At 37.6% G+C, this 17,079-nt stretch overlaps 3 protein-coding genes and 1 pseudogene across 3 annotated transcripts; 3 read left to right on the forward strand and 1 right to left on the reverse strand.

The window, feature by feature from the left end:
- The first annotated feature begins 1,149 nt into the window (after positions 1–1,149).
- LOC103940481 (syntaxin-121-like) lies at positions 1,150–2,516 on the forward strand. Its single transcript, XM_009350598.3, has 2 exons — positions 1,150–1,894; positions 1,979–2,516. Exons 1-2 carry the CDS (start codon positions 1,330–1,332, stop codon positions 2,392–2,394), a joined length of 981 nt encoding a protein of 326 aa, XP_009348873.2. The 5' UTR covers positions 1,150–1,329; the 3' UTR covers positions 2,395–2,516.
- A 2,022-nt stretch (positions 2,517–4,538) lies between these two features.
- LOC103940471 (syntaxin-121) lies at positions 4,539–7,148 on the forward strand. Its single transcript, XM_009350591.3, has 2 exons — positions 4,539–5,239; positions 6,588–7,148. The coding sequence occupies exons 1-2, from the start codon at positions 4,714–4,716 to the stop codon at positions 6,947–6,949; spliced, it is 888 nt and encodes a 295-aa protein (XP_009348866.1). The 5' UTR covers positions 4,539–4,713; the 3' UTR covers positions 6,950–7,148.
- Positions 7,149–7,502: 354 nt separating this feature from the next.
- Positions 7,503–11,343, forward strand: LOC103941457 (annotated as a pseudogene).
- Positions 11,270–13,257, reverse strand: LOC103940462 (33 kDa ribonucleoprotein, chloroplastic-like). Its single transcript, XM_048576467.1, is given in 5 exon segments — positions 11,270–11,796; positions 11,998–12,309; positions 12,505–12,606; positions 12,690–13,220; positions 13,222–13,257. Coding segments are annotated over 5 exon segments (1,278 nt in total). The 3' UTR covers positions 11,270–11,499.
- Positions 13,258–17,079: the final 3,822 nt, after the last annotated feature.

Below are 17,079 nucleotides of genomic sequence, written 5' to 3' on the forward strand. Positions count from 1 at the left end.
CACGTTTACGTAATCGTAATCAAAATACTTGAGGGATTAGATTCCGATTTATGATGTACTCTTTTGCTTTCACGAGTCATTACTATACAATGGATTTTTAGTGGGGTGCTAGTTGGAATGGAAATTCATGTTTGAAAATTTCGAAATCTGAACATTTCCAAAAGGTTGGATGGAACTATACAAGTGGAGGAAAGTTTCCTGGTTCGGAAAACTTGAACCGGATAATCGGACAAATAGATACAACTCTACTTGATTCAATCTAACAATTCAGACAATGTTCGATCAACAAGTCAAAGACCCAACTTATCTAATTCGTCGAATTCTAGGGTATTTTGTCTCGTTTGTTTCTTTTCTGGGTTTTGCTTGACAACCAAGATCAAGCCATCATCGCCTTCTTCATTCGCTCTCTTTCTTTTCTAAATTTAAAGAGTAAATGTTCATTTTTTTATATATTTATAATAAAGAGTCTTTTACAGTATTTCTCGAAGGTACATTTTTAAAAGTTTACTCTTCAAAATAGAATTTTAATTGCTCTTAATATTTCAAACATGACAATGGATTATTGCTTTCGATTCTTTTGAGATATCTTCCATTTTTTGTGTGTAAACAAGTCTCTCATATCCGATTCATGACGAAATTAAATCTTTTGCATTCAAAATATGTGCGATCTTTTTATAGCCCCAATAAGTATTTAACACATGTTTATTTTATGATGACAAATTAAAAAATTTAAGATATTAAATACTCGTCAATTACTTATCGAGCCCATAGAAACACCACGCTCATGTGGAGTGCAGAAAATTCGATCTCATTCATTTCGTTGTTAGCAGCCATATGGCAACATTAAAATGCGAAACAGCTAGAAGAAGAAGACAAAGCCCCGAATAACACGCGACCAAGTCCCATGTTTTTCTTTTAACTCGTTTTCCAACTTAATTATTCAATCATTAAATTTCCTAATTTCCAATTTTCCCAGTTTCCCCTCTACCCTCACGCGTAATTAGGCCAAATGGCTGCATATTAACCAACACACAGAGGATTAAGGATTAATCTCTCTCTCTCTCATCGTCTTTCTCTCTCTACATTGACAGCTGGCCCACTCACAAAACAGAAAGAAACCGCCTCTTTCGTTTTTCGCACCAAAATCCACATCCCGCCTCAGAGTCCTCGTTGACTAATTAAACCCCCCCCACCTTCCCCTTCATACTTCATACCCCCTCTCCAAAATATCATATCTCCAATTTCCTCCCAAATTCCCCATTTTTCTTATCGATTCCGATCGGTTTTTGGCTCCGATTTCGGTTTCAAATACACGAACTCGCAAAAATCATGAACGATTTGTTCTCCGGCTCCTTCTCGCGGTTCCGGAGCGAGGAGCAGTCGCCGCGGCGCGACGATCACGTCATCGAGATGGGGTCGACGGCAGGGTCGGGCGCCGCCGGAGTCAACCTCGACAAGTTCTTCGCCGACGTCGAGTCCGTCAAGGACGAGCTCAAGGAGCTCGAGCGCGTCTACTTCAGCCTCCAGTCCTCCCACGAGCAGAGCAAGACGCTCCACAACGCCACCGCCGTCAAGGACCTCCGATCCCGCATGGACGCTGACGTCACCCTCGCCCTCAAGAAGGCCAAGGTGCTCAAGGTCCGCCTGGAGGCGCTCGACAGGTCCAACGCCGCTAACCGGAGTCTTCCGAACTGCGGGCCGGGTTCGTCCTCGGACCGGACTCGGATCTCAGTCGTCAACGGCCTCCGGAAGAAGCTCAAGGACTCCATGGACAGCTTCAACGCTCTCAGGCAGAAGATCTCATCCGAGTACCGTGAGACCGTACAGCGAAGGTACTACACCGTCTCCGGCGAAAATCCCGACGAGAAGACCTTAGACCTCCTCATCTCCACCGGTAATGGCGAAAACCCTAATGCTCCCTCCAATTTTAGTGCTTAATGAGGTAATGGATTAATCAAATTAAGCATGATTGTTGCAGGAGAGAGCGAAACGTTTCTGCAGAAGGCAATACAGGAGCAAGGGAGGGGCCAAGTCCTCGACACGATCCAGGAGATCCAGGAGCGACACGACGCCGTAAAGGACATGGAGAGGAACCTGCAGGAGCTGCACCAGGTGTTCCTGGACATGGCGGTGCTGGTGCAGGCGCAGGGGGAGCAGATCGACGACATCGAAAACCACGTCATGAGAGCCAACTCGTTCGTCAGCAGAGGCACACAGCAGCTCACCAAGGCCAGGGCCTCCCAGAAGAACACCCGCAAGTGGACTTGCTACGCCATTATTCTGCTGCTCGTGATTATTCTGATCGTGATCCTCAGCTTGAAGCCGTGGAATTGGGGCAATGGCGGTGGCAATAACAACAATCCGACGCCCGCCTCTCCGCCGCCGCCAGCGTAGTAGGAGGGGAGAGAGAGAGAGAGAGAGTATTGTGATTTTCTTCATACGCCACATTCCTATTGTTTTTGTGTTACATTTTTGTGCATTGATTTTATTTTTTAATAGAGGTATATTCAATTTCATTAGATTGTGTCGCTTGCTCGCACTTAAGTTTAAATTTTATTTTAAGTAAATTAAAATATTGTTTTGTCAGAAAAAAAAAAAAAACAAACAAACAAACTATCGTGTGGAGTTTAAATTTTATTTTAAGTAAATTAAAATATTGTTTTGTCAGAAAATTGGAATAATACTCCTTGAATTTTGGTTTAATTGGAGTGTCAGTCTTTGAATCAAAATTTTGTGAGCATTTGTATTTGACTTTGTTATAACGTAGTGTAATGATTTTTTTTGCCAGTTCCGTAAATTTTTTCATCTATGTTTTGTTTTTTTATACTTTTATTTTGGATAGAAATTCTAATGAAGTTAGTCAAAAGTATCACTGATCCACCTTATAACACATTCAAGAACTATTCACGAATTTTTAGTTTATAGATCAATACTCACAGATTCTTAGTTCATGACCAAAACTCTATTTGAGCTAACATTCAATGACTATTGCTCTATTAACCTCCTTATTTTCTTTTTGCCATCGTATTGTTCTGTTTACAGTTTTCACACTCTTCAATTTTGGATAAATAAACTAGTATTTTTCAAGTTCGTCTTTTACAAAATTTAAGTACAAGACAACTTACTTATAAATAAAGATAAATACTAGCTATTAATCCGTAGTATTGACATGCACTATTTTTATTGTCCCAAAAATAATGATTTTTTTTTCTTTTTTCGGAGAGGGTACATAATGGGTCTCGATAAAAAGCTGAGGATTTCAATCCGGTTCAAGGATATTCTTAGCTGAACAGATATTGTACAGAAGCCTGGTGGTCAAGGACTCAAGGGGCAGATGAATATTGAAGGGGCAGTTGGATATTGATCAACACATTTCTGAATACCAATAATAAAACGTCCTAGAGCAACTAGACAATTATCAACCATATAAATACTCTTCAGCCCATATAACCTTTTTTTTATATTTCTTTTCATTTTTTTCTCTGATGGATAGGAGAAGGGATCCCATAGGAGATTTGAGATTTAATTCATAATTTGTGGTGCCAAATATTAATAAATGTTAGACGTCAGCAATGGTTATTACTAGGGGCTTCAAGAAAACGACTTAAGCTTATAAATGAACGGTTCATACCGTTTATATGTTATTTAGTACTTTTTTTTTTTTTTTAGTACATCAATACTTTTATACTAAGGGGGAGGGAGTTCAGTTAAACCACACAATGAGTAACCTAATTTGGTATCGAATTCGCCATCCACGAGATTCGAATCTAAGACCTCTCACCTTTAAGCAAACATGAATATCACTAGACCGTAGTATTGAGTGACTATGTTATTTAGTAATTAAACCATCAATTTGTTCTAGGATGACTAAACGATTTTTAATTTGAATGAATTTTTTTTAGGGATGAATGATGATTAAGAAACTAAACCGATTATGAAATTAATAATGTCAAAATATGTTATGTATATTTATTTGAGGATAAGTGATTGGACTACTCTCCATATTGCCAATTAGTTTTATGGTGGAACCTCAAATTTTTAATGGTATCATAGTAGGTTGTTCAATATGTGAAGCCTAACAGTCATAAGTAATTGAGTTACTTATCATATTGCTAATTAATTAGTAGTGAAACCTCGATTTTCTTTCTTATTCTCCCATATAGAGGGGGACGCATGTACCATCCATATTAAAACCAATTTTTACTACTATGTTCTTTGTCAACCAAAGTTGCTAAGATACACCTTTAAATTATTAGAAGAGGCCGGTCTAGTTATAAACATGGAATTAGTAAATAATTCATCCCAACTGGTACGCATAACACATATAAACAGTTCGGATCGTTAAAGTTCGATGTGTAATGGATCCAATAAAGAGCCTGTATTCTCACTAGTCTACAAATTAAAGTGGTCCTACATTTCTCCAAATAGATACCAGAAGGTTGGAAAAAAACATGGTCCTTGGCTGCTACACAGGAGTTGGGAATCTACTTGGTACTTGAGGGATAATGTTTGTTTGAACCTTTCAAAGTTGGAAGTTGAAAACTTGAAACGCGGCCAAGACTTGAACTACAAGTCAAGAAAGACTGCCAAAGCACTTCTCTGTGTATAACATGTATCTAAACCATAAATTTTGAGTCACAGAAACTCAGAGAGGTAAGGTTAACTTCTGACTTCTGAGTTTATGATCTTACAGCAAATTAAGGTATCGAAAAAATGAACGATCTGCTCTCTAGCTCCTTCTCTGAGGCCTCGCCGGACCACCATGTCATCGAAATGACTGCAACGTCCAACGAACTCAACAAGTTTTTCCAGGATGTGGAGTCGGTCCAGAACGAGCTCAATGAGCTCCAAAAGATCAATAAGAGCTTGCAAAGCGCACACGAGCAGAGCAAGAGTCTCCACAACTCCAAGGCAGTCAAGGACCTCCGAACCCGCATGGACGCGGATGTCCATACCGCCCTCAAGAACGCTAAGGTTCTTAAGGTACAGTTGGATGCGTTGGACAAGTCCAACGCTGCCAACCGGAGCTTGCCTGGTTGCGGTCCAGGGTCCTCATCTGACCGGACGAGGACGTCCGTGGTCAACGGGCTGAGGAAGAAGCTAAAGGATTCCATGGATAGCTTTAATGACTTGAGGAACAAGATCTCATCGGAGCACAGAGAGACCGTTCAGCGTAGGTACTTCACGGTCACCGGAGAGAACCCCGACGACAAAACCCTAGACCTTCTCATCTCTACAGGTAACTTATATAGCATCTGTGAAATATTTGAATTACAAATAGTAGTTCCGCAATGTTACCTTCGCCAAATATAATCAAGAAATCAAATGATTTGGCCTAGAGTGCAGCGTAAATCTAGGTTTGAATACTAAGCTCAACAAATATATACCAAAATGATAAGATAAAGGGTATTGGGGGATCTATTCGATTATTTATGACACGTATAATAAGTTTTTTAGCTAAAATATAATTGACATAACTTCTCATTTTGGTTTTTGAGATTTAAAATCAATAGTAGTTGTCATTGAGATTGTCTATTATCAATCATTTTGGTATTCTCGTGAAAATCTCCATTAAATTGAGACTATTTTTGTCAAATCAAGCCCTCTACTTAAGTTGGTAGTTTTTTCAACTTAACGGAAATTTTTCACAAAATGACCAATTAATTGATAATGGACAATCTTAAGGACAACTTCTATCGATTTTAAAACTCAAGGATCAAAATAAAAAATTATGTCAATCAACGATTATTTTGATTGAAATACCTATATAATAAATACACTAGTTGTTGGATGCATTTGAGGTTTTGATCTAGAATTGACATAATAATGATACACATGTTCCAATACGGGTGTATTTTGGGACACCAATGTCACATGACGTACCGGATATACGACTTTTCAAAGAAAGAAAATAACCCTCTTCATTAAGGAATTCTTCAAACAAATTTATTTGAGGGAACTTTGTGGAGTTGATTTTATAATTTTTTCCACGATCGGAACTGTGCATATTTTAATTCATGTATTCACTTCAATGCACAAAAAGACAACTTCGAAACCATTGAGACATTGTGCTACAAAAAAACACTAAAATGATGACTACACTTTAGTTCAATGATCATATATATGATTTCTGATTATGACGATCTTTAAGGCAAGACTTAAAACTAGACAATTTGAATTGTTGAAATAAATGTACAGTGGGTCATCATAAAAGCTACCTCTCAAGTAAACTTACTTAAGTGATCCTTACAAGACTTTTGATTGATGAAAGCATACGACCGTTTGGAATGAGATTTCCTGTTTTAAGTCATGGGTCAGTTTGGTTTGTCAAACGCTTGAAATAAAATTTGGCATGGAGATATTTCAATAATGACCTAAAAATTAATCGGTTCAAATTATATGAAATATTGTAGTGTGATTCATATAAGTGGTTAAAAGTGTATTAATTAAGTTACTAATTAGCGCTTGAGCATCCTTGAATCTTACATACGTATCTTAATAACATGAGCAAAATTAGTTGGTGTAGTGATCGATGCTCATAGAATCAATTGCTAATTTGTGTAACTAGCAATTATACATGCTTGTAGGTGAGAGCGAGACATTTTTACAGAAGGCAATCCAAGAGCAAGGAAGAGGGAGAGTTTTAGACACCATACAAGAAATTCAAGAGAGACATGATGGTGTGAAGGCCATGGAGAGAAATCTGAACGAGTTGCACCAGGTTTTCATGGACATGGCAGTTCTCGTGCAAGCTCAAGGTGAACAGTTGGACGACATTCAGGGCCACGTGGAGAGAGCTAATTCATTTGTGCATTCCGGCACTCAGCAGTTGCAGAAAGCCAGATTCTTACAGAAAAACACACGTAAATGGACCTGTTATGGCATTATAATCCTGCTCATTATCATCGGGATTATATTGGCCTCAATACTGCCTAAAATATTAAATTAGAAATCAAGGCCATGTCTGATAACCATATTATTTTTAGATTTTAGTTTTTATCATTTGAGCTTGAGATATGTATTTTTTGGTTATGTCTGCGGTCAATACGTGTACTTTTGTTCTTATTTTCCACTCCATTTCTTTTCCTTGCTTTTGAAGGCCTATGTATATTGTATTGTAAGCATATATACTGGATTCGTTTTGGTTAGGTCAGTTGTTTCATTCCTTTGACAGGGATCTATGTCAAAAAATAAAGAAAGAAATGCGAAACAGCATATGAGTAGCAAGGTTTTAACTTCGTTGGTCTAATTATGACAAAAATAATTGCATACCTTGCTACTTAAATTTTAATGTATAGAAACATGAAATTCATACTAAATTTTTCCTAACAAGGTTTTAACGAGTCAAATAGTCAATGATGCGTGGGCGGAGTGTTGTAAGTATGGATGCCCATATAGATTGGATAAGTTTTCACTGTTAATCTAAATAGTTCTCACTATCTGGCTACAACATTCTTTGTTTATGATTGTCCAAGATTGAAGATGTTTATCGGTAAATTTTGCCTATATAAAGGAGTCATGTGAAGACTACAAAAACGCACTGAAAATCATTCCACTTCTTCCCTTACAAACAACAAAAACTCACAGTGATACATTGATCCTGTTCCGCTTCGATCTCTTTTTTTATTTCTTTTGCCTATTTACATTGATCCTTTCCCTCTCGCAGTCCGCTTTGGGCATGGCAACAGTCCGCATGATGGGCAAGTATCTCTTCCAAAATCCCTTCTTTCTGCAGCAATTCATTCTTCTTACACGCAGTTAACAAGTCAGATGTAGCCGTCAACTTCACAGGTCAGTCTCTCAGGCATTTCATCCAACACTTGGCATGCCATTTTTATCTTACCAAAAACCAAACTTCATTGTTCTTAAATTCGACTATGGGACCTGAAACCTTGAAGAATATGATCATACAGATGGAGTGTTCAGAGGAATCTACAATGGAAAGCAGTGCCATGTCTCGGATATAGCCACGGTTTTGAGCAGGGCTTGGACTGCCGGCATCGACCGGATTATCGTAACTCTCCTTCCTTTTCAATTAGAAGTTAAGTAATTGTTGTTGTTTAATGCGCTCTGAAATTAGAATTAGGCTTATGGATAATGTAGGTCACTGGTGGATCACTTGAGGAATCAAAGGAAGCTTTAACAATTGCGGAAACCGATGATTTTTTTCGCTTGCTCTGTTTTGTTACTGTTACTGTTACTGTTTTGTATTTTTGTGAATAAGTCATTGCCAAGTTTTAAAAATGTCGACTTGTGCAACAAATTGGGGTTTGTTCCTCACTTCTTATTTTTATTCGCGGAAGAAGTTGATATTGTTGATTTTCGGTTTTGTTTAGAGATGCTTGAGAGGTAGGGTCATTGTCTATTCTGTTTAGGAATTTAAAGAGAGTGGGGATCCAGATAAGCATTTTCAGGCGCTTCTGTTATTGGCCAAAGAGGGCATTGAGAAAGGAAAGGTGTGCCCCGTACCCAAGATCTCTATGTCAGGAGGAACATGAGGTGTGCATTATAGGGTTTCAAGTCATTAAAACTTCTTTGAACGAATGGTCTGTTCAGATATTGATATCATGGAGCATATATTTTGTATTGCTTATTTCGTTCTCTCTTGTGCTTGGAAGGTGGTTGCAATTGGTGAATGTGGACTGGACTATGACGGGCTTCAGTTTTGCCCAGCAGAGATTCAAAAGAACTACGTCGTTTGTGAAAAAGTAGTTTTTTTCTTATTCTCTGTTTCCGCTTGCACGCTTCTACTTTTCATTTTATTACATGATACATTCTGTCTTTTCCATCTTATACTCTATTGTGAACTCCAGGTATTCTGAGAAGCAGTTTGAATTGGCACACACCACTAAGCTTCCCATGTTTCTGCATATGCGTGCAGCTGCTCCAGATTTCTGTGAAATTGTAGAGAGAAATAGCGGCAGGTGATAAACTTCTTTCCATCAGCAACATGTACATAGGTGAAGATATTATCAAAATAGCATGGTTTCTAATGCTAATCTGTCAATCCCTGCAAAGTTTATGATGTCTGTTGCTTTCTGTAACATTCTAACAAGTAGAATTTCTTTGAATTTAATGTATGAATCCATTGTAAAATGTGGAAAAAGAAACATAGATTTAATATGCCTAAATGAATATTTAAAGGTTGATGGTTATGCACGACGAAACATTAGATTAGAAAGATTGAAAATACCCTACATAAGCATTAGCACTAAACAAAGGATTTCTTTTTAAAATGACTTCTTTCAAGTAGTCATTTAAAAATCCCTCCAAGCGCATTGTCATTTCATAACCCTCTATCTAATATTGTGTAGTGAATTTATGACTAAATTAGCCTACATCCTTGGTACTTGGAAATTGTGGCTTTATGAGAGAATAAGATGACCCCAATCGCAATTATGGGGTTGAGCAGATAGTTAATTCTTTTGCATAGAGGATATTTTGGTTTGAACATTTTAATTTTTTAGGGTCAGGAATGGGGTATTTTTTGTCTAACCTATCTCAGTGCCTATATAATTGACCGATTCTATTCCCTCATTAAACAACACCTCCGGTTACTTGTTATTTTAATCTTGAGTACTGAGCACCATAAGAATGAGTTTGTCATTGAATTAACAAATCATTTTCCAAACAAAGAGATTGGCCTCATATCTTTCTTGCAACCTTTGCAAATAGAACGACTAAATTTTGCCTCAGTGTTTATAATTTTTATGATTTTTTATTTTATTTCTAAAGTTTGAAAGAAGAGAACAAAGTTCCTCTTTTACATCTTAGATATAAATTGCTCATTTTTAAATGCTAGTCACAATGGACATATTGAACACTTTATCTTGGTCTTTAGATTGAGGTCATGAATACCTTTTGGTCCTAAATAGGTGTAAATGGTTGCTCTCTGAAGACAACTGAAAATCTTGATGTTATGAGGGACATTCCTATTGAGAGGATGATTGAGACTGATTCTCCATATTGTGGAATCAAGAGTACAAGTGCTGGGATTAAGTTTGTAAAGTCCATTTGGCCTTCTAAGAAGAAAGAGAAGTATGATCAAGAGTGCATCGTTAAAGATCGCAATGAACCTTGTTTAGTTCGGTATGTTGAAATATTTTTTTTACCACCATATCATGAACTTCTTTATTTCTTTTATTTATTTCTTTGTCGACAAAAAGAATAATGAACTTATATAGTGTATGAAGAAAACTCTTAAAGCATCATATTAGTGTTCAGTGAATACTATTTCCCCTAATTTGAACCATTTACTGCCTGGGAAGTGCTATTACTGCATAACTTTGTACTACAATATCTAATTCGCTGATGTTACTAGGTGTCGTGTAAGAATTAATGTGTGTGATTTGTCAAGTAGGGAAACTTTATTTGTCAGACACAAGTGTTTTTATAATGGATGGCTTTCTCAAGCTATATCGAGAATATACTATATTCTGCTTTTGTTGAGAAATGACTATCCTTGGACTTCTGATATCTGCAGTACACATGTATCTATCTTTGTTGGGAATTGTAAATCTGTTACATTATTGGTTGAGTCAACTTGACATCAAGACATTGTGGATCTATCTTCTCGTAAACTTGTTACAAGGACATGGAATTTTGTTTGAAGTTGAACATAGTGATGATGACAATTTCGTTGTTAACAAGTGCATGTTTATCTGAAGTGAATTATGTTTTAGCTCCTAATTTATTTATCTACTTCGTCATTCAATGTGACGGTTTCTCAGGCAAGTTCTTGAGGTGGTGGCTGGTTGTAAAGGTATCAATGACATAGGTCAGCTAAGCCAGACATTGTACCACAACACTTGCAGGTAAATCCTTGGAACCCGTTGGATTTTGCACTTGTCTGTGTTTGCTTTAGATGTGTGGTGGACGGTGGACCTCATGAAGTAAATCATAGCTCTTGCTGTGTATTACAGCGTTTGTGAATTTTGTTAGCGCAAGCTGAGCACTATCAGGCCAGTTTGTCCAAGCCGTATTTGCCAGCAGAACCAATCACCACCATAGTCCTTGATTTCATGGGTCGTTGTAGGGTATGAGCTTTGAGTAATAACAACATGCTGTTGTGCAGGGTTTTCTTTCCTCAGGATTTGGATTCTGAAGCCGATTGTCTACTTGATGGTCATGACCCTCGGTTATAAAACCAAGATCCTTCGTGTCGAAGGTTGTTCTGTCCTCTTTTTCTATTGTGATGGCAATGTGTCACCCTTTGCCATATCTTGTGAACGTGACGTTCTGTATTTTATCTGCTAGCTGCATCCAGCTCTGAAAATCAAAGTTTCATCTTATTCTGAAGTTGAGAATTTACCAACTTAATAATATTACTTTGAAATTGTTTTCCATTCGTTTATACATGATTAAGGCCTAATTACTCGCTCCTTGGAAACAAAACTCGAGTCTCACTTTGCCCCTGCAACTGAAAAATCAACACAGCCTCAACATCACTTTGTGTGGCAAAACTTCTTGTTCTAGGCTCCCTTGTAGTGCAATGTTAAATCAGATGCTAACGCTGGAAACCAATTCCCCGCTGTCTGCGTCTTCTGTGGTTGTATCCGACGCTGGAGTGGAGACCAATTCACTGTTGTCTGTGTTGTCAGTGGTTGTATCGGAAGCAGGACGAGAGACCAATTCACTGTTGTCCGTGTTGTCTGTAGTTGTTTCTGATGCTGGTGGAGAAACCACGTCACTGCTGTCTGTGTCTTGTGCAGTTGTTTCTGATGCTGCTGGAGAGGAAACAACGGTCCTTGCTCTCTCTGCCGCCATATTTAATCGCAAAGGCCGCCCATCAACCTCCTGTTTTGCAATTTCACACACAAACAAACGGATTATTACGGAACCACAATACAATCCACAAGGATCAACACAAGTCACTTGGTACAATGTATTGTCGGACTTATGTTGCCACACAAATAGGTTCATATTCAGAGTCTGGCAGCATAAGACCGTCAAGTCCAATACGGTGTACCAAATGAGCTGTTAACAAACTTGTCTTACCACTCCATTCATGGCAACGACAGCTGATTCCGCAGCCTCATTAGTTTCGAATGTCACAAACCCGAAACCTCTGGATCTTCCAGAAACCCTCTCATATATGACCTTGGCACCCAACAGCCCTGGCTGGTCTTCAAAGGCATCCTTAAGACCCTGTGAAGTTAAACCCCAACTAAGGTTTCCTGCATAAACCTTATGAGGGCTATCTATGTACACCTTGAACCCAGTCCTTGGTCTGTTGGGTCCTAACATTTCCCTTTCACCTCCTCTTGGCACTTCTGGGAAGTTCACCTTCACAGTTCTACCTCCTACTTGCTGTCAAACATCGCCACCATCAAAGTTGAAAAAACCGAAAGTTTGAGTTTCCGGGAGCTATTATTGACATTCCAAAAAAGTCATACCGCACTTAGTGAAGTGAAGGATAGACCTTTTTGGAGCGTCAATAGCAGTTCCCGAGTTTTTTCGTGTTAAAAGAATCGACACAAGAACCAAAATTTGATTGATACTTACAGAGCCATCAAACATCCTAATGGCATCCTGAGCTTCCTCAACAGTAGACATTGTAACAAATCCAAATCCCCTGCTTCTATCTGTGACTCTGTCATAAATAATCTACACCACACAAACACAATCACCAACAATTCTACAAAGCCATCAAATCAAACAATGGAAACATGAAGAAAAAGAGCTCAAACCTCTGAAAAAACCACCGTGCCAGCCTCCCCGAAAACCTCAGCCAATTGGGTTGAAGTCAAGTTATAAGGCAAATTCCCCACATATAGCCTCCCAGCGTCTGATATCTTTGCCACTTCCTCTCTTTGCTCTTCTTCTTCTTCTTCTTCTTGCTTTTCATGGCGCCGTGCTTCTGGGTCTTGTTCGCCTTGGCTTTCACTATCTTCTTCAGCTTCAAAGCCGTCGAACGCCGCCAACGAGCGGTGGAAACTGGGGGGAGGAGAGGGGTGGGGGAAGCTGTGGAAACGGGCTTTAAGCTTGAGGGGTTTTAGGGGTTTAATGTGTGGTGGTAAGTGGGTGGGGATTGGAGGGAGTAAGTGGGAGATTGAGAAATTGGAGATTTTGTTGCAGAGGGGAGAAGAACAAGAAGTACTTGTGGAAGCCATGGATAGCATTGTGTGGGAGGAAATGGTATTTGGGGAAGGAAGGTCTTCCACTTCAAGTGGAAGAAGACGGGGAGGAGGGGCTTCCCATTTGACGAAAGCCGATGTGGGGGCATGGATAAGGTTTCCTGGATTTTTGGATTTTCATTTGATAAACCTTCCTTTTATGTATTTTGTTTACATTCATGTACAAATTTATTTATGAAATTTTTTATGTGAACTCATATAATTTTTTTCTATGTCCAATTTAAATTTTAAATATGAAATATTTTTATTAACCTATTACACAACAAGTATAAGATTAAATTAATAATAAAAATTAGATTTATCAATAAATCCACAACCAATAATTGAATCCTAATCATCATGTAATTTTTCTTTAGGGTGTGATATCCACACACCCCTTTTTACTTCTCTCATACCTTTTTGGTTTTCGGTCGTCGGATCGAATGTATTGAAGAATACCAACGGACAGAAATTAAAAAGGAGTGTGTGAGAAGTAAAAAGAGGTGTGTGGATAGCACATCCCTTTTTCTTTTACGTTCTATTTTGACAAAACTCAATAAATTGGCTAATACCTCTTTAATTTAATTAACACTTTGTTCCCTGGATGAGTTTGTCTAGGCGGGCGCCCCAGCAGTTTTAGGCGTCATTTCTTAATTTTCAAATACCTAGGTATTAATTGGAGCGGTGACCAACCGCTTAGCGCCGCCTAGAACAGTGGAGATTAGACTCGTCAGTAATGATTTTAAACCAAGTACATTATAGTCACATGCTTTTAATTATCTGACGAGGTTAAATTTTGTGTAGACAATTCCTTGATTAGTTAGAAATCACATGATATCGAAGGTATTTTTTGGTTGAACTTAATGTGGTGTTCATAAACTCATAATGTTATAAGAAAATGCCGTTTTTCAATTTACATTTGTGTACTTGTTCATCATTTTTTTAATGCTTCTTTCTTTGACATCACAATAGTTCTCGTTTCTTCGTCTTTCTAATCTTTCAAGTTTCTTTTGAAAATTACAACTTACATATAATTCATATAAAATCTATGTAGATTGATAAATCGAAAAGATATTAGAAAACTTTTAAGTTCATTAGTGTTGTTTCTGCGACCTACCAAGAACATTACAACATTTGGATAAAACTCAAATTCAATGAGGCCTTTCAGTACAAACATAGTGAACTCCAACTCAATATAGGCACACACTAGCGTGTGTGTTGGAGAAGCCAAAATACATGCCTGAGGGTAGTTTAGAGGGGACGACTGGTTTGGCATGGTCACGCAAAGCAACCTAAGATTTAACGAGAGCAACGCTGTAGCGAGTGATGAAGACTGCATCAAAAGCAACTTTTTTTTTTTTTTTTTTTTTTTTGAACAAACGATATTATCTATAATACGGGGAGGGGGTGAGCTTAGCCTCACAATGAGTTAGTAATAATGTGGTTCAAATTTGCCCGTGACAAGAATCAAACCTAAGACCTCTCACTTACAAGTGAAGAGGAATACCACTAGACCGTAGTACTAAGTGGCCATCAAGAGCAACTGTTGGAAGGAGAGAATGGCAAAGGAGAGAATGCTTTGATTTGGGTTTTTTATTTTTCAAATGGTTATAAAAATAAATTTACATATTGAATTGGGTTTGAGGGTAGTTGAAGTAGTAAATTTGGTTTAAAGAGATATTGACAGTTTAATTGAAAACAATATGGATGTAAAGAGTAAGTTGGGTGTAGCAAGAGGTTAGATGGGTTCAAATAAAATTTCTCTTTATTTATTTATTTTGTTAAAATGGAATCAGGGTTAAGCTACGACATTTCACTCATATGGGGCTGGAAAAACTCACAGAGACATTTCAGCCTCTTTCTTTCCACCATCGTGTAATTTATCAGCGCTAATAATCGAACCCAGAATGAACAATGTGAAATACGTGCCTGAAATTCACCTCAACCATTAAACCACCCATGGTGGTTTACATTCATGTACAATTGAGTAGATTTTTTTTGTGTAGGAAAATACATGATGCCTTATTAGGTCAATATTAATAAAACAATAAGTCAATAATTATACAAGTGTTGTAGAGAAAGTCTAAAGAGAGAAAATGGATCTCTAAAGTAAATGTTAAATTCTAGGTGGAGATATTAGTATGCATAGTTGATATAAAAGTGTTATTTGCTTACTGAATCTAAGTATTGTGATTAGGAGTTAAATTTAACATCAGTTTTCATTTTCATTTTTATTAGTATAATGGTGGGTCTCTTATTCCACTAGAATTTCAAACAATAAAAATAGAAATTAAATAGACCTTGCCAAACTTTTTTATTTTATTAAAAACTCTTAGACAATTTTCTTTAACATTGAGGTCACGTTTTTATTATTACTAAGGATATTTTTTTAATTCAAAATTCTCATAAAGTGTCTCTTTTTTTTTTTTTTTTTTTTTTTTTGCGGTTATAATACAAAAAATGTCTTAATAATAAGAAAAGTTTTCCAAGTGTTTTTCGATAAAAATTTTATGAGGGAATTTTATTAGTTCTCTCTAAAAATTTTGTTTCAATAATTTTTCTAATAAATACAACCATTTAAAGCTCTACAATAATAAGAAAATAATATTTGACAATTTGGTTGAAGAAATACCAAATTTGACATAAAACTTCAGATTGCCATATCAACTATCAATTGTAATTGACTTTTATGATTTGACATTTTCATTGAAGATGTTCTTAGAACTTCTTTTGTGTTCTTTCCCTTGCATAGTATATGTTGACCTTAAAAATTACAAAAATGCCTACGTGACATGTAAATCCAAGTAGCTATGAGCTAATTACATCCTACTTGAAAGTAATTAATCATAGATTACTCATTACTGGGAAGCTAATGAAGTGACTTTTTCGGTGAATAAGTTGAAAACTCGTCACCAGTCGATAATTGGATAGATAACCAACCGACTAGAGGCACTGCTGTTAGTCCAAACCAAAGGTGCTTCTTGATCGCTTGGTTTTACGGGTCCAGTGATGTTAGTCAAGTTGAAGATGTCTCTGGATGTCAACACAGTGTTGTTAGTTAAAACTGAAGATGTGTTGACGAGAGAGTTAGGATAATGTTTTTCACAGGGTTGTGAGAAGGGTTTCGCGTAGAGCGAGGGCTTTGGTGCATAATGTGTTGAGTTGAAGAGAATTTCAATGTTGCAGAGCCTTCTCTAGATGAAGCCTCTGTGATAAACAAGCATGTCAAGGCAGAATCTTGATGGGATTGTGCTGGCTCAACATTCGCTCGAATATTCCTTTATCCCTATAAGCCGAAACTTCATCTTCATCCAGTCCTAGCTTCTTTGATTCTCGCCAGGACTCTGAACCTAGCGCTGTTACGAGATGTATTCATCTTTATTTGGTCATGCATGCATTTTGATGCTAATAATTCTCACTTATCCAAAGATCAATTTGATCCCTGGCAATTTTATTCATATGGGACTTGACCGAACAACCCATGCTTGATCTCTTCACAATCCTTCTTTCATAAGGGCTCGGTCGATCCTATTTATGGGTTAACATCCTATTGGCCTAAAGGACGCATATTGCGTTGAGAATCGTGATCCTTGGATCAGCCTATCTCGACCCAAGGTTATTTTAGGCCCAAACTGTGTCTTATATTTATGAACAATTTCATTGACCCCTTATGTGGCCCTATAGTTTTAAAACACGTCATTTAAATTTCTCTCATCTTTGTAAACAAGTCATAGACATTAGACAGCCAAGAGGCTACTAAGGATAGTATTAGAAATTCGATAACAACAACATATAGAAATATAACAACAGATTTAAATTCTGCTTGATAATTTGCGCGGCACGACACACGCATAACGTAGGAGGTGGGTCTGTTGCCGTTTGTTTCCGGTACGATCAGTGCAGGATTAGTCCTTGTATGTGCATATTCCTACACTCTCCCCCGTGGAATGAATGCTCATGTGTT

Source organism: the organism of the source record quoted next, unplaced genomic scaffold (assembly GCF_019419815.1).
Source record: "Pyrus x bretschneideri cultivar Hongxiangsu unplaced genomic scaffold, Pyrus_bretschneideri_v1 Contig9, whole genome shotgun sequence".
Lineage (NCBI taxonomy): Eukaryota > Viridiplantae > Streptophyta > Magnoliopsida > Rosales > Rosaceae > Pyrus > Pyrus x bretschneideri.

Excerpts from the sequence above, each read along its gene's own strand:
- LOC103940481 (XM_009350598.3), top strand. The coding sequence starts at position 1,330 with ATGAACGATTTGTTCTCCGGCTCCTTCTCGCGGTTCCGGAGCGAGGAG. Across the intron at positions 1,895-1,978 it reads AGACCTCCTCATCTCCACCG|GAGAGAGCGAAACGTTTCTG; the intron begins GTAATGGCGAAA and ends TGATTGTTGCAG.
- LOC103940471 (XM_009350591.3), top strand. The coding sequence starts at position 4,714 with ATGAACGATCTGCTCTCTAGCTCCTTCTCTGAGGCCTCGCCGGACCAC. Across the intron at positions 5,240-6,587 it reads AGACCTTCTCATCTCTACAG|GTGAGAGCGAGACATTTTTA; the intron begins GTAACTTATATA and ends ACATGCTTGTAG.